General features: G+C 39.4%; 1 protein-coding gene across 2 annotated transcripts in view; it reads left to right on the top strand.

Annotated features, from left to right (window-relative positions):
- The window catches only part of POLR3B (RNA polymerase III subunit B), a 72767-nt gene that overhangs the window by 8053 nt on the left and 42283 nt on the right, over positions 1–22431 (top strand). For both annotated transcript variants that reach the window (XM_082279553.1, XM_082279554.1), the window contains exons 7-15: positions 519–610; positions 1243–1360; positions 2393–2501; positions 10050–10172; positions 11651–11767; positions 12261–12395; positions 17419–17580; positions 20811–21011; positions 22042–22204. In XM_082279553.1, coding sequence (XP_082135679.1) covers positions 519–610; positions 1243–1360; positions 2393–2501; positions 10050–10172; positions 11651–11767; positions 12261–12395; positions 17419–17580; positions 20811–21011; positions 22042–22204 — 1220 coding nt within the window. The remainder of the gene's footprint in view (positions 1–518; positions 611–1242; positions 1361–2392; positions 2502–10049; positions 10173–11650; positions 11768–12260; positions 12396–17418; positions 17581–20810; positions 21012–22041; positions 22205–22431) is intronic.

The following is a 22431-nucleotide window of genomic DNA, read 5'->3' on the forward strand; positions in this document are numbered from 1 at the left end:
TTCTCTGCTAGGTCACCAGAGAAATCAGAGCTAACACTGGGGAGCCTTCATGCTTAGGTTATGAATTAGAGGCACTATCTCTCTGCAGCCAGAAGGTGTCATTCCTGTGTGGGAAATGAGTTATGAACTAACTTTATCTAATAAAAATTGGTAACAGTTCATCTGCAGTGGCATGTTCTTCACTGCAGACCATTTTGGGGACCAGGAATCTTTGCACCAGTTATCATTGGCCTTGGTGGCCCTGCTTGTCAGGATGCCTGAGTAGCTGCATACAATTAAATAGGAAGTCTGTGGTTTCTGCTTGTAGGTGTCCAGTTTTGGGTCTCTCTTCTGTTCCATGTTCTATGAAATAAGGTGGGCTTAAATGAAAACCTGCTCACAAATCACAGCATGCATGAGTTCTGATGACCTTAAATGTGTTTTTTTCAGTCTGTTCAGCATCATTTTTGTTCTGAATTTGACTATTCATATTTTTCTGTCTTGAGTCTGAAGTAAAATTGTAACTGGTTTTCTTGCAGAATGCCTATAATGCTGCGTAGCTCCAATTGTGTACTTACTGGGAAAACTCCAGCAGAATTTGCCAAACTAAATGAGTGCCCGTTAGATCCAGGTACATTTTCACTCATGTTCTTTTTTTTTCCATCTGTACTTTGAGTTTTAAATCTTTTACAGCAAAGAAATACCCCTTTGGTACGTTTCTTGCCGTCATGAAGTCTTTGTGGAAGTCTCAAGTGTGTGCTTGCAACTGAAAGAAATTGTTAGGCTTTTGGTTGAGTACATGAATAGTTGGTATTTGCAGACAATTTTCAACCGCAAAAAACAATGCACCAACATTTTGAGTATTTTATTTTGAAATTTGTATGTAGTGTTGTACAGTGATGTGTTATATGAGAAAAAAGATGGAGTTCATTCATTGAAAATTAAACAGATCAGGGAAGAGTGGAGTATGATGTCCTCCAGAGTGGGAACTCTCATTTGTTATTGCCTTCTGTAAAGCAAGAATAAAGTGTTACATGTTACATGGTAATATTTGATATGTAGAGAGGAGATGAAGATTTATAACAAGCGACTTCTTTGGGTTTTATCTGTCAAGTTTGTCCATTACTTTTTTAAGGGAGAATTTACTCTCCCATTGTGTACTTATGGTTTACTTTCTAATAATTTATATTCAAAGGCGTATTGGAGGAGACAAGTAAGGTGCAAGGGTACTGACATGCAAAATATTTCTTTTCTATTAACTAGGTGGCTATTTCATTGTCAAAGGTGTAGAGAAAGTCATTCTTATTCAAGAGCAGTTATCCAAAAACAGAATCATTGTGGAAGCTGATAGAAAAGGCACAGTTGGTGCTTCTGTTACCAGGTATGATAAATTCCAACCATTACATAAAGGAGATAAACCCAAAGCTTTAGAACTTCATTGTTGTAGTTTAAATAGCTGTGGAGTTTTTTTCCTAGTGTAGTTTAACTAGAAAAAGCTGTAGACATTCAGTGCTCCTGTCTAGCTACTGTCATTTTGTATGCTAAAACTTCAATCCCTAAATAGTATAGTATTCCCACAGAAATCAGTGAGAGTTGCTCATGTGTTCCAGGATTCATCCCAGATTAGGAAAAGCAAGTTCTAATTTTTAATATAGCAAAGTGCACTTCCTAAGTGATGGTGTTTGGTCTCAGTTTGCTGCAAGTAACATGAAGCTACTGCAGTGGAAATTGGATGTAACCTTTTGTTTGCCTCTCTACATAAAATTGGCATAAAAACTTTTAAAGGCAAAGGCAGCTGAGGAGGAAGCAAATATTTTTGTACTACACAAATTACTGAAAATGGCAAGGTAGTCTAAATTTGGCCTTTCCTCCTTGATCAAGTTTTGTTTCTATTTTGTTCAGCCTTTGGTTGGTTGCTTCTTATTTTTTAAGCTGCATTCTGGTATAATAATGGTGCTTTTCACTGTTCAGTATGAGGGCTGTTTTTTCTTCTCCAGAGGCCTCTCATGTCTCTTCTAACTACTGTCTCCCAGTAAGCCTGGATGAGGTTACCAGCAGTACCACCAAGTACTGTTATGTCATTACCACTGTTGCTGCAGTACTTGTTCACACTTAGACCTTGCTGGTTACATCAAAATTGATTGTAAAAGCATGCAAAGATGATTTCAAAAAGTACAGACTTCTACTTGCTCAAGTCAAATACGCCAAATAGTCCCCAGCACAGGTGATAACACCCTATTATCTTGGAGTTACAGGCTGATCTCTGGCTGGTTTAATGTAATCTTTAAAAGAGGAGAAAGTGAGATTCATTCAGCTGAAAGATTGTTCAAGCTTGCTAAGTTCTATACAAAAGATTCTAGGAGTCAGTGCAAACACTCTGTTGGACATAGTATTATTTTTATTTTAACTTCAGTTCCACTCATGAGAAGAAGAGCAGAACAAATATGGTTGTGAAACAAGGAAGATTTTACCTGAGGCACAACACTCTGTCAGAAGATATTCCCATTGCTATCATATTTAAGGTAACACAGCTGTTTGTTTGGGGGAAAAAAAGGGGAAAAATGCTGTGCTGTAGCGCAAGAATGAAGGTCAACAGCAGCTCTCAAGTTAATATGTACAGAAGGACTTGGCAGGGCTTAGATATTGCAAGCTTTTTTCCCTTGGGAAGTCATCTTTATTGTACAGCAAAAAGGAGAATAATGCTGTATTTTTCTGCAAGGAGAGCGTTGCTGTGCCAAGAGAAATGCCTGCCATCCGCTTGCTCTGCCTTGTGAGGTGCCTCTGCTGCTATAGGTCAAAAGGGTTTTGTTTTGTTAGGAGCTATGCTGTAAGTTGTGTAAAGGGTCTTTGTTTCTGGTTTTGGTTCCAGCCTGTCCCCAGCTCTTACTTGTGCAGTGCTGAGTAGCTCGATGTCCTTTTTCAGGTTCAGGGACATAGCCATGAGTTCATTTATGCATGACTTCCAGTCATAACTGTAAACAAAACTGAGAGCCTCTGGGGAAGTCTTGGCATTTCTTAGACCTACTCCTAAATCCTGTAAAGTTACTAGAGTGGCCTGCATTTCTTAGCAGTTTGCTTCCCCTGTGAATGAGCTGTGTCTTGGTCCAAATAGTTCAGAAGCCCTGCCTGGTTCAGGAACACTCACTGGTATCCTGAGGGCAGTGAAGGCTTGGACAGGCGTCATAGCTTTGAGGCGATTCCTGACAGAGGGCTCGGAGAGGCATCCACTCCTGCGTATGGGTGAGAACTGGGGAGTATTTGCCCTTCCAGTTGAGCTGGTGACAATGTCATGCCTTGACCCTCATCTCCTGTGAAACTGCCAAAGTGCTTTCTTTCACTCTCTGCTTCTCCCTTTCATTTTAATTCACTCAAGGGTGCACACACTTGAGTGTGTGATCAGTGTGACATAACGATGACAGCTCCCCAGCTGCCCAGCTGGACCAGAAGCAGGCTGCTAGCTCATCTGTCTGGAATCAAATGCATGGACTACAGCCAGGAAAGGTGGTGGGTGGACATGCTCTGTCCAGCTGCTGGAGAAGAACAGTAGGGCATGGCCAGGCCTTAGGCTGGGACCTCTCCTGCCAGCAGCTGGGAGCTCCTTCCTGTCCTGTAATGCTTTGATGTTGCCTTTGGGTTTACAGTCTGGTACATTGTGTGTGCAAGAGGAAATTGGGCTGCATTCTTGGAGGCATGAAAAAGCCTCTGACTGGATAGATCTGGGCAAAACCCTGTTTTTGTGTTCTCTGTAGTGGGTTACGGCACAGAAGGTTGGGAGAGGAAATGATGTGCCAGGAGAGGGCAGCATGTGCTCGCAGCATCTGAGCTGGTCGTACCCGCAGCACCGATGTTGTTTATGGGTTTTGTCCCTATTACCCCAGTGCTTGGTGTGCCTTGGTACTAGAAAATGGTTTAATAATTGGGTTTAGACTTGAGAAATAAATGGCTGTTACATCTGATTAAGCAAATCTCTTCAAATAAGGGAGGAGATCGTCTGTTTTTAGGGACCAGTGTTCAAGGAGTTTGAGAAGTTATTTATGGACAGAAATGCACATAAAAGTGCCAGGATTAAGTTCACAACTCTTGTGTTGCAGAAAAGTGTTAATGTGGCTCTTAATCCACTTGCTCCAGTACCAAATTGCTGGATTCCACCTTCACTTCAGACTTTTATTACATTTTGTCAGCCTGTGCTGGTACAGATAAATACCTGCTCACGCAGAGTAACTGCTCTGGGTTGTTGTCTGAGGAGATGGTTGTTGGCTTGTTTTTCTAAGCAAAATTGTACTAACTATTACCATCTGACAACGCTTGCTATAATTATCACCCTCTTCATATGTATCTTTTATATTTTAGATAATGTTTCCTAATTTTTCATTTATTAATTGAATAAGGGGTTCCAGCTGTTGGAAGCTCTTGGCTGTAGTGTTTTTCAATGATTTATATTGATTTAGTACAGTAGCAAATCAGCTACACCCACTTCAACTGTTCTGAATGTTCCATCCCAGCTGTTCTCATGAGTGGTCATTTTTTTCACCTTTCCTTTAATGACATGAAATTCAGGGATCTTCTCTCTACTTCTGATGAGTCTCCAGCTGGAAATGGAAGCAGTCACCAGTCTCTGATTCTCCTTTCTTGGGCATTGCTGTAGTGTGGTATTGCTTTGTTCTATTTAACTACTAGAAGCAAGATTGGAAATGCAATAGCCCTCAACCTGGAGAATCCCAAACTTAGGGATGCCTGTCTAACTTCAGCTCTCTCACATGGCAGTATTGTACACAGGAGATTTGTTGGAAAAACAAGGAGAATAATTCCTTTCTGCCAACACCGAAGCCTTGGGCATGAAGCATGTGACTTCCTTATTACGGGTAGGTGTTCTGCTTCTTGTGATATAGAGATCCATATCTGCAAGGGACAAAATTAAGCTGTATACACAATCTGAGGTCTCAGGTTTTGGCTGCCTTTGAATCCTTAACTTGTCCTGAAACAGCTACATGTGTAATTTCTAATTAAAAACTAAAATGATAAAGCAATGGCAAAAATCTGTCGCTCTGCGTTTCCTCCCAGACCAGCATCCAGGCTACTACCAAGTTCCACAGACCTCTGTGTTTTGACTAAGAAAACAAGTATTAATTGGTAGAGCGTTGCCATTCAGTGCATGGGCCAGCTAGAGGGGGTAGTCTGAGATTCAGGGGTTATCTGAGAGACAGTGAGCAATTTTGGATTGTCTTTCTAGTCCCAATAGCTTTAACTGACCTGGTGTTCTTATGTGATGTAAGAAATAGGTCGGGTGCAGAAAATCATTGTAGCATTATAGAATAGAAAGCAAGTATTGCAGATCTATAATCTAATGTGGATTTAAAGCTACTGCAACTGTAAGGTTGAGGTGTACTAATATATCCTCTAGACATCTTTGTCAAAAGCTGTGAAATACAGAACATTAGAAACACCACCAACTGATAGAGCTGAGGCCTAAAATTCCTAGTGCTCCCTAGACTAGAATCTAAGGTCACCCTTCTATTTCAGCTGTAAAGTCATGGACTGAGCTGCATGCTAGGGCGAGACCTGAACACAGTGTTCTCCATTTTTGCTTTAGGTGAGGAATGAAGCCCAGGCACATGAGCTGTGGGGAGCAGTGGAAATAGAGTGGATCTTAAGGTCCCTTGATCTGGATAGATAGGGACTGGATTGTGTGGGGTCACCCTAAAGGAGGCATGTGCCTTTCAGTTCATCCTTATTCGTAACTGCAAGCCAGAATGACCTTGTCTTGCTGCTTTGTTTTATCTGCCTTCCAGACCTGTAGGGATCTTCAGGATGGGCATGCTCAGATGTTTTACAGTCAGTTGTGCCAAACACATCTAAGTTGTGGTTTCCTGGAATTTAGCACATTGACCACAACTAACTGAAATTTGATAGGCTACAAAAGGCATGTGCCTGGCACTATTCTAGGGCAGACTTGGGGTATCTGCTCTTTAGATGTAGGGGACTTAGAGCTTTGTAGCTGTGCTAGCTTAAACAGTTTTCCCTAACCCATCTTCTTATAAGTTACAGAAGCATTTGTGCAGTCACTATATATGGAAATGCAACTTTACTTTTGAAGTAGTGGCAGAAATCAGACAATTTTGCCCCTAAAGTATGGGTTCGTGTCAGTTTTTAAAGGGCTGTTAACTGCCTTCTAATGGGAAAACAAACACAGCTATTTGCTTCCTGCTTACTTTGTAACACTTCTTCATTAGTTAAGATACATGTGCGACCACAGGGGTATTAATGGTATCTTGAGCTGTCTTGCAACTCTGGGAGACCTTTCTTTAGCTGTGTCAGTTGTGCACAGCTCATGGGACTGTGTGAGCTGTGCACAGTGGCTCTTCTGAGTATGTCAGGCTGGGAGGTACACAGGCTTTACCTTGGGGGGCTCGGACAGTTCTAGGTAGCAGTGGGCACTAGAGGAGGTGTGGAATATTTGTGCTCTATATAAGGGTGTTTCTGTTCTGAAAATCATCTGGGTTAGAGGTAAGAAGGTGCAGCTGCTTTTGCAGAAAGCTCCCTAAATTGCAGGGAGTTAGAGCTGCTCAAAGGTAAGGGCTATTTTTCTTTTGAGTTTGTGATTTTTCTTGTGAGTTTGTGATTTGGTAGACTTTGGGAGATTTGGTTGTGGGAGCTGAAGTAAGTGAAGGTTGCATGCTGCATTGAAACTGGTTAGGGAAGGAAGAAGATTGTAAGTAACCCTACAGGGACTTAAAAGTTGAATTTTATGACATGAATCACTGGATGAAGTATCTTTAGTGTGTGTGGGAGCTGTGAGAAACTGCTCTAGGACCTGCGGCAGAAGATTTGAACAGCAAGTCAAGTTCCATTTTTACAAACCTGTGCTAGCCTTGGAGCTGTTAGGTGCAGCTCTAGAGGAACAGCTGGATGGTGGTCTGACTGGATCTGCAGGATTATGGGTTCCCATGGCTGTTGTTTCATAGCTCGTATCTTTTGAATTATGAAAGCTCCAGACCAATTCTGTCTGTGATGTCAACCTTGAACTTCCCTGACATCTTTTTAATCCAGTCATCTGCCTGTCTCTGTGCTGTAATTTAGCCTGATGGACTGCAGAACTGCATTCTAGGGAAGTGCCATGGAAACGCCTAGACATCATCATTAAGACGTGAGCTGGGGGAGGAAGAGCTGGGCTCACACTCTCATCTGTACGTGTGTGTGCGCACACAAAGATGGACACACACATGCATTTAGGCAGTGGGAAGCTCCCCAGTCCCAGGAAGGGGTTGGCCCCACTGGGACTGCTTTCTCCCACTTGAACTCAGGATGATCTGAGTATTCTGAATGCTTGCTTTGCCTTCTCTGTTTTATGTCCATCGACTGCTAGCCTTCAACCGTAATCTTCAGCTACTGTCTCCTTCCTCATCCTTTCACTGCCACTGTTAAATTATGCTTTTACAATGTCTCCTTCCCCCCTCCCCCATAAAATTATCCCTTTGTAACATTGCCTTCCAATCAAAAAGAAAAGACATCTTGTCTACTGCTTTGCTTTTACGTTAATTTCCTTTCCCTCAGCTTTGTCCTAGGACCATGAGTGTTTTAACCATAGGGCCCATTCCTATATCGCGTGTCCTCCGTGTTTCTGTAACATAAGCAACAGCCAAGGAATATTTTGTTACTGTTCTAATGATGTTACAGGCTAATTCTGGAGTACTTCTTTTCTATTGGTTTGGTTTTTTGGTTAGTTGTTTTTGGAAGGGTAACATCAGGGCCAAATTTACTGAAAACCCAAGTGTTAAGATTACAAATCTCTCTGATAGCAGCATGGGCCTGCTGCTTGTCCTTTTGGTGTTGCGTGTAGGTGGATTTGTGTATGCAACTCTGCTCAGGATTGTTGAGAGTATAGAGGAGAATAAATAGGTTCACTTTTAGGCTGTTGTGTTAGCACATCTTTTACAGTCATTTGCCTGAGTTTTAGTCATTACTCATAAATTCATTTCCTTCAATTTTCACATATTTAACAGCACAGTGTATGTGGTTTGGTGACAGATCCTGGCCTTTCCCACTCAGAAATTTAGAATTCTCAGGTGATTTTGCTGCTACAAACTCCAGCTAGAAAATCTGCATGGGCTTAAAGATCTATCTTGTACTCATCCTTCTGCTGTAAGACTCTTGATCAGAGAATTCATTAAATTAGAAGAAATCCTCAACCCTCTTTAATTCATGGTGGCTTTCCAGTTTTTAATGGATGACAAAACATAGTAAAAATGCAGACTGATTTTTTTTTTTCCTCCCACTTTTCATATGACACCTAAGATTTGGTTGCCATTGTAGAATTAACCTGACGGACAGAAATAGGGTGATACCAGGTTGCAGTTGAGATAAATGTATTTGTGGTATATGTGCCTAGAATGGCACAAAAATTCTGTTCTAGAAATTTCTGGACTAAGTGCAATAACTGTATTAATCTAGTTGTCATTCCTAAACTAGTTTACTGGTCAGCTATTAAATCCTAGACACATGGAAACTTACTGTTGTGAAGCTTTCATGCTTTTGTAGACTTACCTTGTGAGTCTGTCTCTCAGGTCATGAGGGATTTTGTTAACTTCTCTGCAGAGGTTTTTTAACTACTGTGTGACCTTATTTAAAAGGGTGAGGAAGTGTAATAATATTTGAAAAACAGAGATCTCAACCACAATAACATCACAAGGCCAACTTCTGGTTCTGAAAAGAGCCTTGAGATCAGAGGGGTGACTACTTAATGGGAACAAACTGTGATGAAGCACTCTTTACCTGGTGAAGTACCTGCATCTTGATTTGGCATTCAAGTCTGTCTGAGATGGTGGAATTGTCATCTGGGCTTTGCATTAAATGAGGAGAGTCCTCACACTGTTCTGGATGTGTTATACTTCTGCAGTGCTGTTAATTTCTAATAAACCACAAGGTGAAAAGACAGAGTTTGAATTTAAAGGGGCTTCAACTACTTCTTTGTTCAAAAAGAAATAAAGAAAAAAAGCTGAATACTTCACAATTAGAGCAACAGTTTTGCAAGTGAATGGCGTTAGCTAGGTGTTAAGCAAAGTGACACTCCACTAAGGCAGTAAGAAGAGAAGGCATTTCTGCATTTTTGAGGAAAATGTGACTTTTTGGGGTACTGCCAGTTTTTAATGAGAACCAGAATACTAGACTCTGCATAGGCCATTATTTACAATGGTCTTTGTGGCAGGCACTTTGGAGAATAATGTGAATGCAAACGTAACTTCCTCACAAAGTTCTGAGAAACATATTATAACTCAGCCAGAAGAGGTTTAGTGAGATTATTCCATTTCTTGATATGGCAGAGCTCCAGGCAAATGTGTGAAGGGGGGGAAGCTTTAGCACCATCTGGAATCCACAAAAGCCTTCACTGCTGGCTGCCACCTTGAAACACTTACTGATAGAGAGATTTTACTAAACCTGTTAAGCGCTTTCTTAGTTTATTAAGCTTTTTCCGCGGTATAAAGTCTAACAAGGTGTCCAAGGATCAGTGAAATAGTAGAATGTCTTTCAAGTGGAATTGTGTAGTGAAGTCATCTTCTAAATGCAGAGAGCTGCAAAGGGGGTAAATTGTAAACATTTCTCAAATATCATGAGCTACATCACAGTCAACTGAGTTTGCAAAATTGCTTGTGGTAAGAGACTGAGTACTCCTTTAAGAAATTTTGCCTTCGTTTCTTTATTGTAGATTCTGACCTGGTTCTCATTGTTACACACTTTGGCTTGTTTATACCTAGTATTTATTTTTTTTCTTAAGACAAAAACCACAGAATTTAACTCCTGTCAGTGAATAAAAAAAAAAAACAAAACAAAATACCACCAACAAAAAAAGAGCTCTCCAAAAAGTGTGTGTGTGTTCCTGCTGCTTATCAAGATTTCCATTTAACGTTCTTCCATAGCTGGAATATGTGCTGCCAGTGCCAGATGGCACAGTTTCTTAGAGAAGAACTAGCTCTTGCTTAGTAGTAATGCAGACAAACAATACCAAATTAGCATAAGCAAATGTCAGTGAGTTAACATAAAGCCTGTGTTATTTCTGTCTTTTCTTCTTTTCCTAGGCCATGGGTGTTGAGAGTGACCAGGAGATTGTACAGATGATTGGCACAGAGGAACATGTGATGGCTGCATTTGCTCCTAGCCTGGAAGAATGCCAAAAAGCTCAGATTTTTACACAGATGCAGGTGTGTCTTTTCACATGGCCAGAGGCCATAACAATCTAGACAGTGGGTATTGACCACTTTGCTGTGTCAGCAATGGACATACACTTTGTGTTTTAAGATTTGTTTTGGGGGGTTATTTTAAGCTGAGGCTTTTTAAAGGGTCTGGACTTGTCAAACGTGAGACTTCTCTCTCATTACCAAACTGGAGAAGGAAAAAATCAGAGTCAAGAAATGCTTTGTTTTCAGAAGCCCAGGGTTATGTTTTTATGGCATAACCCTCTATATAACAAGTAGCAATGTCCACAAAATTAGGGGGGTTTGTTGAAGACATTTTTAAAAAAGGAATTGCATGCACCATTTGGCAGAAGCCCGTTGGTGTGGCTATGACCATTTCATCATGAGTAGATGTTCTATTCTAGTCACTTGTATGAAGCCTACAACAGTAGCCACCCTCTGTCCTGCTAAAGACTCAGCAGAATTCTCTTAGCTCATGTACTCTTTTTAGTTATCCAGAACATAAGCCATTTTGCTGGGAGCAAATGGCAATATATTAATCTGCTAGAAGCAGCTTTTGGAGGTTAATCTTATTTCTGCTATTTCATTGTAAACTTTGTCAAATCATTCCATGTGTCATGTTTAGTGTTTTAAAGTGAACATCTTCCTGGTTTTCATCTTTGGGGGCTTTTGAGGGTTCCAATTAGCTTGAAGAGCTCCTAATTTAGAGGCAGGTGAGAAAAATGGTGAGCTGGAGCAACACAGAGGAATGCGAAGCATTCAGGAAGGTAGAAAAACAGAAATACAGAAGTTACTGTGCAAGAAATGTCAAATGAATGGAGAGAGAGTTCTTTGTGGAAGAAGGTAATAGATGGAAAGGATAATCTGTCATTTACTGGAGAGAGTGATTCTTTCACGTAGCTTCATGGCTTATCCTGTGTGGACTTGGATAGTTTCTTGACTCATCTGACTAGGAATTCTGCAGATTGATTGACAACTGGTAGGAGAGGAAGAATCCATTGCAAGGCACTCCTGGAGACAGACGTGGATGCCACACAGTAGGTTTTGGGGGATATTAAACAGTGAGTGCCACCTCATGGTTTAATATCTGAATGAAATTTAGCCAAGTGCACAAAAGAACTGAAGGTGAAAAGTCTAATTAAATAAACTAGGTATCTTTGGAATTTATAGAATCCTTTTTTCCTATATCTCTGCCATATCCCTTCTTTTAATATTATAGTAATAATGGATTTTCACCCCTTTCCATTCCAAATGCTATCAACCTGTGATAAATATGTTGTATATTTAGTCAATTGTGTCAATTTTCAAGAATTTTTTTCTTTGTATCACTTACACCTTTGTTATTTTGCAGTTTGTTTGGAGTTTGTATCATCCATAGCTGGTGAATGGCACTGGATGAGGAGTACACACATAACTCCATGTGTGTGTATATTTGTCTAGGTTACAGTTCTGATATTAACTCAGGTTAATTCCCCCCTTCGCAGGCATTAAAGTACATTGGAAACAAAGTACGAAGGCAAAGGATGTGGGGAGGCCCAAAGAAAACAAAGATGGAAGAAGCCCGAGAGCTGCTGGCATCAACCATTCTGACCCATGTTCTTGTATGTAACGTTCTGGGGGTTTTATAAACTGGAGTAAGCTTGTAGGGTTATTTATGGTGCGAGCTTTGTTGGCAGGGAAAAATGTCTTTGATGGCTTTGTAGCTGAGATAAAGTAAATCATCCTCAAAATAAAGGGGAAGACTTGGATTGAGTCAAAAGAAATCTTTTTGAGATGCTGTATCATTGAACTAATTAAACTATGCATTTTTTTTCTGCATAGCCGGGCAGTATCAGGTATTAATTCAGGACTTTCATCTCATGACCTATACCTTTATTCTGATTTACTTCCATTTGCTATCTGTTTCAAAGTCACTAATGTGTATTTTTTGCATTTTTAAAGAAAGTAAAGCGCTCAAATCCCTTTTGTAACTCCTCCATCAGCCCAGATTAACAGTGATTTAAATGGATGTGTTCATCTGAATAAGAACTAAGGAGATGATCCTGAAACATTTGTTTTGGTTTTGTTTGGTTTTTCTGGATTTTTTGTTTACAGGTGAAAGAATTCAATTTTCGTGCCAAGTGCATATACACAGCAGTGATGGTACGCAGAGTAATTTTGGCTCAAGGAGAAAATAAGGTAGATGACAGAGACTACTACGGAAATAAACGTTTGGAGCTAGCAGGGCAGGTGAGTTTTTACTTCAGAATGAAGTGTTTTGGGGTTTTGTTACTGTCTCCTTTTAAAAGATGCCGAATAAGGAGTATCCCTGTCTTTTCAGTTGAAGTGTTTTCCCTCTCATTTTATTTTTGTTGGCTTTTCTGTGTTGACTCATAGATCTGCTTCCATGATTGAGACTAATACATTATATCCTCACTTCTATATTGCCTCTTTACACCAGTAAAAGGACGGAGCAGTACAAATGTAGCATCAGTGATACAACACTGTTATTGTCAGGAAGGCAGTGGTAAGAGCCATCCTCCAGTGTTCCCCTCTAAGCGACTGGGTAAGGGAATAAACTGGGACAAAGGAGGTGCCTGCATGTCAGGTCCAGGCTGTCCCATTGTGGAGAACCCAGCTTGTGTAGCAGCTCACAGAACAGCCACTCAAGCCTCCTGTAATTTGGTGCCCAGAAGATTGTTTGTTGTCAGCTGCCTCTCTGGCCTCTAGCGTAGCATGAATTAACAAAATGAGTGGCTCAAAGTTAACTTGAGCAACTAATGAAAGTGGATTTTGTGGACTTCTCTGCTTGCAGAATTTTGGCACTGTGGAGGCAGCAGCAGTAACAAAAAGATGTAAAGGAGGGAACGGTTTGAGGTGTCTGGCTGGCACAGTTCTTTTGCAGACAGGGTGGCAGTTCAGAGCTGTTGGCCAAACTGCATTCTCCTAATGCAATGGGAATTTGCCTGCCAGGTGAAGGAACTGCTTAGCTAATATGGCATGGATTTTCCTTGCCACATGTGCTTATTTGCTTAAACAGTTTATATTAGGCTTGGACTTTGCTGTGCTCAGTACTAACCTAAGTTGGAGTTTCAGTAGTTGGTATCACCTCTGGTTATTGATCATGCATCAGAAATTCAGACAAGTACACAAAATGCACTGGATTGCAGAAACTGCATCTCTGCTGCCCACAGAAATTGGGATTTCTGTTGCAGCACATATAACAATATCTGCTCCTTTTTGTTCCTGTCCAGTGGAAATTCGGATTTTATTGTACTTTTCAAGATGTGTGCTTCCATATTGTCTCATACTCCTCCTTTCCACCCAGCCCTGCCCTCCATGCACATGTGAACACACACACACACAAACACACACACACAGACAGCAATCATTTTAGAGTAAAAACCACATGCTTTGCTTCCTAGTTTTCTGAAGAAATAAGGGTGACACTCGAACACATTCAGAACACAAATACAAGGGAATAAAACCTCCTAATTTGTTAGGATAAGAAAATTCTTTCTTCAAATTAATATGTTTACTGTTCATCAAATTTTTACTCTTGCTGAGGCAGAATATATCTCTTAAAGTGTAAGGAGCAGTAAGTGGGCATTAGTGCAACATTCTAATGGGATAAATATTTTACGCTGTAATGGGTTTATTTGATTTCTGCAGTAATGTTGCTGTAGGTTTGTATGTTTGTAATCAGCAAAATTAGTTGTTGCTTTGTCATCAGATTGTTCTTATTTAACAGCATTGAAGGAGTAGTTTGTTTTTTCATAATACTTTCAGAGGCAGAAAGTTGAACAGGTAAAGAGTTTTCTACAAGCTGTAAGAAAAAGGCCTCTGCTCACACAGATGTTAACAACCAAAGTTGGTTTGAATTATGTGGGAAAAGGTTTTAAGTGTAGAGGATCATCATAACAAAGCCAATGCATATTTTTTCTACATCAAGGAGAACTATGCACAGGGGTTGTAACAATTGATTAAGAGTAGTTCTTTCTCTCTGGTGGTATTTTAAATGTTCATTTCAATCTGAATGATTGAATTCTCCTCTGCCAGCTTACTGGTGAAATAGTAATTTTGTTGGATTGCAGACTAAACAGCGTAGAGATTTTTTTTGCCAGTTTCTAGATGTTTGTGTTTAGCTAAAGTTTGTGTGGATAAAATGGTTGGTGGTGGTTTGGTTTTGGTTTGGTTTTTTTTAATGCCAGCATGTTCCTGGAATAAAAATGCTGTTGATTTAAAATTTGAATAAATAAAAAAAAAAAAAAAAAAAGAAAATATTCCCATGTGAGGAGAAAAACATAGCGGTCTAAACAGTGTAAAGACATAAATGACATTGTCTTTATAAAAATGTGTGAAAACAATAGCTGCTAATTTCACACCCCATGGGACAAGAGAGTACGAAATGTGCTTTAGCTTTAGATAACAGAGTTGTATCCACTAGCCAAGCTGGTTTACAGAGCTTTCTCTTAGTCTGTCTGCCACTAGAGGCTCAGTAGGCCAGGTGCCAGCTGAGGTGTTAGCAAAACCTACCGATTTCAGGCTTAATCTTTTCACCTACCTTTTCTCTTCCCTTAATGTGTTCATTATTTGCTAAGCATTGCTCTGTTCTTTGTCCTCATTTTTTTTTGTTTCTAATGCAGCTTGCTTTGTATGGGTGAGATATGGAACACCACCAAAATCCGGCACCCTGGAAAGCAAGGGATTTCTACCCTGTGACAAAAGAATACCGCCTTGACTTCAGAGATTGCCTAATCCCAGCTGTTCTGATAATATAATTAAGGCTGCCTAATGTCTTTAATTTTGCAACCAGTTTGTGTGAAAGGGAGAATTTGGCACTCTAAAGGCTTAGACACTAAATAGCAATCTCAAGGCGCCTAATTAGAATTCTCTGACATTAAGCTAATTGCTGAAACTGTATTTCAGCAGCTTAACTTCTTTATTAATTTTTCTTAGGATTTTCAATGAAAATCAATTGATGAGCTGTCAGTATTTTTTTCCCTTAAATATAATTTGCTCTTTAGTGCTCCTCTCTGAAGCAGGCTGAAAGGCCCTGGACTAACTATGAAATCCATTGAATATTATCAGTGGCATTCCATCCTTTCTCTTTAATCTCTTGCTCTTGACCTAAATAATGTGGTTATTGTGAGATTCTTCTTTGCCAAATAGTCAGAGCTCTTAGAGAGTCTGAGTGAAATTAGCAAAGTATGAGGCTTTCCAGGCTGGCAAATAGTAACAAGTTGGTGTACTTGGGATGTAACTGACTTTATTAGTTAGAGAAGAGGAAGGGTGGTGTGCCTTTATAATCCCCATGGCATATGGACTTATGAGATTCTTGCAGTTTTTGATGAAGAAATCAAATATGAAAATGTGTTCTGGGTGATTTTTTAAAAGTGTTTAGTTAAATGTTTCAATCCTGCTCAAACCTGCTGAGATCAAATGTTTACTGTAGTTAATTTCAAAAGAGTTAGTTCTTATTTAATGTGACTATCAGCCATCTTAAAACTAACTACACATTTCTTCCTCTTACTTTTTCCCTACTTTTGAAATTCTTCCCCCAGAATCTTATTTTTGGCATCCCCAGTGGGTTCTCCTTCTTGATACAATGCTTCATAAAAGTTGCTTTTATTTCTGGTGGAAATATAATTTAAATTAACTGTGACATTGCAGGTGACTTGCAGGTGATTGGATTTCTTTTGACAGTGGTGAGAGAGTATCATTTTGTAACTGTTAATGGTATTACAAACATCAGAAAGGGAGAGAAGCTCTACAGCATCTTCCTTTCATGCCAAGGTCGGGTCTAAAAACCTGTCTGTCCAGAGTGATGAAATAGGATTCCACTTTTGCCAAGGGTTAGGATGCAGTGTGTGTTGTCACCAGCTTTACAGTATCATTTGCCAAATGCTTTGGTCAGCCCAGCTGGAGAACATAGGTAAAATAAAGCAAATAAAAGTTAGTGGCCCATCCCAGGGACAGAGGAATGAGTGTGGTTTACTTTCTAGTTTCCAGAAGGTATAAGGAAAGGTGGGGACTGTGTCTCATGAAGACAGTTAAAATTCAGATTAATTCTGCATATACAAAAATTATATGGTACAAATGGCTCCAGAATGTCTTAGCTTGTGATGGATGTAGGGCTTGTTCAGCCCTACAATGCTTTGTGCGCTGGGAACTACCGTTTCTGGCACTGCTGGCAGCTGCATTTTTGGTTCTTCTGACACTTGGAGCTGTTTTAGACTCAAGTCCCAGGACAGGACTGCCAGGCTTTACTGTTCACAGTGCTTGCTTGCAAAGCTAATCATTGTGAACACTTAAAATGTATCATGTGGTACAGATTTCAGTGTTTTGGAAAGCTATTAGTGTTTCAGGGAGAGGCTGAGCAAACTGCAGAAGCAAAGCAGATTGGAGAGTGAAAAAAGTCAGATCACAAACTTTGGTAGCCTTTTCTTTTTATGGTTGTTTCAAGAACTAGAAGTAATTAATATACATATTCAGGAAATAATATTGTTTAAATGCAGCACTTTTGAATGGTTCTGTTGCTGGGTTCATTTTGGGTTGTTTGGTTGGTTTCTTTCCCTATTCAGCTGAGTTATGCAGCTTTGTTGCTTGAACTGTAGACTTTGGGTTGTTGGTTTGGTTTTTTTAAGGGAGAGATGTGAAGAATATTGCACTTTCTAGACAGTAGCAGTTCTAGAAAACAGTGGCAGATGTTGAACCAGCTGAACTTTTCTGTGGGTGCAATTGGTTTTCCATAGATTGGCAGAAAGCAGCAGGATAAAAGTCTGTATGAGTAAGGAAGCTCCCTGTGAAACCTGAGATATGTATTAGAGTAAAAACCATTCTTGCCTCCAAATCTTGTGTGTAATTCAGGGTTGTACGTTTAGGGTATTAAATCTTTAAAAGAGTTTGTAACTCTTTTAGGAAGAAGTAAATCAGATGGGTTGTAATGTAGCAGATCAGGGAAAATAGTTGGATAGCGTAGAGACATACGGCTGTGCTAAAATATTGTGAAGGAAGGACTAAAGCAAACCAAAAAGGGATAAGTGCATAAACTTAGACCAATCTTCTTAATTTCTGTTACAAGTTCTCTAATATTGTACTTTAACAAGGCAAAAAACTTGTGCTAAAAAATAATCATTTGTGAAACAGAAAAGTTACATTTTAACTGACAAGGCATGTAAAGGTAGGAATATTAAACACATCTCCCCTCTCTTTCCCCATTTCCTAGACTTGAAGAAGTATAATTCTTCCCTTAACTGTTTTGTATTTCCAGCTTCTTTCTCTTCTGTTTGAAGATTTGTTCAAAAAATTTAACTCTGAGCTGAAAAAGATTGCTGACCAGGTCATCCCCAAGCAGCGTGCGGCTCAGTTTGATGTTGTGAAGCACATGCGACAGGACCAGATCACCAACGGCATGGTCAATGCCATCTCCACAGTAAGTATTTGTGTTGTCATTCTAGTATGCAAAGCTTTTCCACCATAGTGAATGATGGAAATGGGAACATGTATTTTTGATGAATCTTCCGGGTTTGGTTTGAAAAGCAAATCTGTTTTGTGTTTTTTTATCGATTAAAACGTCAAAACTCTTGTCGTGGGCAGGGCGTTTGGAATTCACTGAAGAGTCAATAATCATCAAGCATCTTTTATTTCAAACTGATGTTTTAGTTTTTGAGAAGGAATGGTAAAAACAGGCAAATTTAGAATAGTGGTTATGGTTGTATTTATCCAACTGTCTGTCTTCTAGGTTCTGCTTGACTATGTGGTTTTTTATTATCTGGATTTAGCTGGGGTCAGGTTACATCATTTGTACAAAAGATTTTTGAAAAACAGCAGGAAAACATCATGAACAGGAGGGAAAAAAAACCCCTCAACCTCAATTCTAAGCTCTTTGAGGGCAGTGCCTTTTTATTCTGAAGTTGGTGGAATGAACAAATTTTCAGCATAGTTAGTTAGAAGTTAGTACTTCTCTGTTAATGATACTGATCTATTTAACAGGGAAATCTGCTGCATGCTGTAATATTAAAAAAACCCTGATAATTACCCTTTAAATATTTGTCTTGGTTGGATTTTAGCCTGTTTCTGCCTTCTGCTGGAACAGATACTTTCATTCATGCTGGTGGACAAGAACAATAATAGCTTCTAAGTTTGTCTTTCACCTCAGGCATCTGCAAGAGCAATTTGTGAGATTGCTCCTGAAATCCAGCTAGTAGCTTGTAAAAGACTTTGAAATGCATGATTTTTAAAAGAAATTAGATTAGACCTAAGTATTTTAGCAGCTGGTAAAAATTGTGGAACTTAATTTTTAATCTTTGGTGCTCTTAAGAGGGCTTTTCTGCCTAGCATGAAACTGAGGTTTTTCTTTGGTTCTTGTAAACAAATTAATTCCACATATTGTATCCAAAACCACCAATAGTCTGTAACTTACAAATCCCAGTGTTAAAGCCTTATCACTGTTTAATTTTATGAGTGCCCCAAATGTAGTTAAATCTCTACAGTGCATGTAACCAAAACAATTGACAGATTTGTTTCTCTAAATGCTAGTGCTTTCTTCTAGCTTGTGCCAGTTTTTCCATTTGGACTGACAGAGATAAATCTGCAAATATTCAGTCCATATTCAATAAAGTCTTCGTTCTTCCTCTGTCTTTGGACTTTTTTTTACTGCCACATAAGCAGTTAAACACCATCTGCTCTTGAGCATTGAAAAATAATTTCTCAGGAACAATGCCCAGTGCATACTATTCAAGAGATTAAGCAAATACCATAAAAATCATTCTTGGAAATGACAATCTCCAATCTCACCAGAATGATAGTCTCAAAGAGCATGAAATAACTGAGCAGATTCATAATTACACCAGTAGCATGCAAAAGAATTCATAGCCCTACTGCATCAGCTGTACAATGGTGCTCAGTGATATTTGGTACAGGTCCTCTTCTTACCCTGGAAAACACCAGAAGAGAGGGTAGGGCAGGCAGCAGTGCCACAGGCCTGATGGACATTTCAGCATCTGAAGAATCACCTGCTGCCACTGGGGGGGCAACTTCCCATTCTTAAGAGTTCTTAATAGGATGGTCTTGTTTGGGGGTGGGCTCACAACTGCCCTGGCCCCATTTTGGTTTTCTTTTTTGTGGACAACTTTTGAAGGATCCAGTCTGTCCCTTCCAAAACACAAAGAATATTTTGTATTACTTTTTCAGGCAGCATTTTTACCTCCCTTTTTTCCCCAGTCTTTTTGATTTCAGACTCTCCTGGGCAGCAAAGAGGAAACCACATACTAATTTAGCCTACAGATGCAATACTTGCTAGCTTGAAGAAAAACTACTGATTTATTGTATTCTTCCACTTACATTCTCGTAACTTCTAGTCTTTAAAGAATGAAATGGTCAGTGAGTGAACCCTTCCCAAGGATGTTAAGCAAATGAACAGGATACTTTTTCTTTTGACTGACTTGCCATTGGTCATTATGTCTTCCCACTTGCTATTACAAATTTGAGACTATTTGATAGTCTCTCCAGTGGAAGGAAATAACAAAATCATTTGTATGGGTGGTGTTTTCTTCCTGTTGATCACTAAGTGGGATTGTGCTGTTAAAAGTGTAAATAAAAAAGCCAAGGAAATCACCCTTTAAAAGGATTTTGGAGTAGTACAGCAAGTGAGCTTCAAATTATTTGTTAGTATTGGTGAGCTGAGTTTCTCAAAAAGGCTGCAAGAATTAGCAGAAGGCAGTCCTTGGGAAAATGTTATCTTTGTACTGACCAGTAACATGGTGCCTGGGGTAAATAGTATTTCAGACAGAAATTTACTGTATCCACTGACTCAGGTGCTGAGAACTGGATATGGAGTAAATGTCATGAAGGCAAAAACTGCAGCACCAAATTTCAAGATTTCTGTAGAGATTATTAAATCTGCTTGGCATGGAAACATATTTGTGTCCTAGAACATGGTCTGAGCTCCTCTGGTCTCCTAATTAAAACCCCAAGTGACAGTGCCTGTGACAGTCCTGGAACACAATACCTCTGAGATGTGCATGGATCTTGCATTTCATACTTTGTGTTATCCAAAGAGAAGTTGGGTAGACCTACTCCTCCCACACACACAATCTTCTGTGAGAAGACACTTCAGTGAGTCTTTTTCCTCTGGATTCTAAAAACAAAAGGCTTCAAGAAAGAACAGAGGGCTTTGATGTCAGACTTCTGCAGCATAAATGTCTGTGTTTCCTACAAAAGCAACAAATCATGGAAAAGACAAAGATCGTGGATCTATTGTAAAAGTGTTACATCACTCAAAAGACCTTTTTTCTTTTTTAAATACTCAAAATCTATAAAACAAAACCAGAAAACCATTTAATGTAGCTAAATTTGAGTATTGATTTCTCTGTGAGGGACAGATGAAAAAGGATATTTGTGTGATTGAGTATGTAATAGCAAAAGTATCCTCTCATCTGAAAGAGCAGTCCTTTTGTTTCAACTTCTCTTTAATACTTAGTACAGATATGCTGTACTAAACTAGGAGTTTATATGCAGATAGGTAGTAGAAACATGGTTTATATAAATGGACAACATTTGTCTTACAAAACTCCTCAGATATCATTCTGTCTAGATACTGGAAAAAGTCAAGACAAGGACAAACTGCATAAATTCTTTTGAAACATGAATTTTATTCTACAGGGAAATTGGTCTCTAAAGAGATTCAAGATGGACCGCCAAGGCGTGACACAAGTCTTGTCCCGCTTGTCTTACATATCTGCTCTGGGAATGATGACCAGGATCTCTTCTCAGTTCGAAAAGACCAGGAAAGTGAGTGGTCCTCGATCGCTGCAGCCATCTCAGTGGGGGATGCTCTGCCCTTCTGACACTCCTGAGGGAGAGGTGAGGAATTTCTGGTTTGGTTTCTGTGTTTCTTGTCCTGAGGAATGGAGACACTGTTTAATTTGAAGCAGGTGGTCCTCCATCAGAGGAATAATTCTGATGAGGTTTCTGGAGAGGCTGTCCTCAGCCTGATAATACAACTTGTGTGTCTTCTGACATCCTACCTGTTTACATCCTGGTCCTCTTTACTATATTGCCTTTTTTCTCCCGTATGGACTCTCTGGAAACAGTTCTGAAGTCATTTGGCTATATGAGAATGACATGAGGGCCCCCATTTTTGCAGTGGAACTACTTGCTCTCTTTTGATGAGAGCAGCAAGAGAGGAGTCCTAAACCCCTCTCCCTTCGTTCTGTAATAAACATTCTGTTTTGAAGTTGCAGCATCAACCTGCAATGTTTCTGGAAACATGTACTAGTATTTCTTTAGCCATTATCTTGAGGAAGAAAACCATCTTTGTATGTATTTCAACCAAAGAATTTATTCTGACAGCCTTTTTTTGGTTTGCTTTGCTTTCCTTTTTTTTCTCAATTGAAGATACTTGGGGGGAACTCTGAACTTTATGGATAAATCAATATGAGGTAGTCTCATTAAGCAGCTGAAATAAAATTGCACTGTATAAGATAGCTCTTCATTGAAAAATGTTAATGTTTGTGTTAGAACATACAGGATACCTGGCAAATTGATAAATAGACTGATCTTGTATTTCCATTACGTTGCTGAGTAGTTGAAGAGAGAAATATAGGGTTATACCTGGTTGGTTAACTTAAAATCTACTTCAGTGCCTGTATTTTTTATTAGTTTGTAAGTGCTAAAGCATTACATTTTAGTGTGATATAGAAAATTCTACTTTTGTCCCCTCCAGATTTTTAGGGTAATTAATTTGTTTAATCTCTTTCACTTTAAATTTCATCATCTTTTTGTTTTTGTCAGTCATAAGTACAATTTGGGGAGGAAAATGTAAGTATGGTATTAGTACATAGGAAGAGAAAGGATAAAATATGTGGGGTTTGTATTTGTTTTTTTTTCCTAGGCCTGTGGTTTGGTTAAAAACCTGGCCCTCATGACTCATATTACTACGGATATGGAAGATGGCCCAATTATTAAATTAGCCAGTAATCTTGGAGTTGAAGATGTCAACTTGCTCTGTGGTGAAGAACTTTCATACCCAAATGTGTTCCTGGTTTTCCTTAATGGTATGTTACTTTTCAGCAGTCCTGACTGATTTGTTGCTGATGGAGAGTTAGGCTTCAGAAACCCTCCATCAGTTCTTGGAGCACAGTCAACTGCAGATGCTGCTTTCCACGTGCAAATCATTTCCTCTGTAAATATTTTGATAGGGTTGGGCAAAGTAGACAGGCCAGATGATGACACTTAGTTGCATGAAGTTGTGTCTTCAGAACTCTGAGTGCAGATGTGTGTA

The sequence above is a fragment of the Coloeus monedula genome (assembly GCF_965178545.1).
Source record: "Coloeus monedula genome assembly, chromosome: 4".
NCBI classification, from domain to species: Eukaryota; Metazoa; Chordata; class Aves; order Passeriformes; family Corvidae; genus Coloeus; species Coloeus monedula.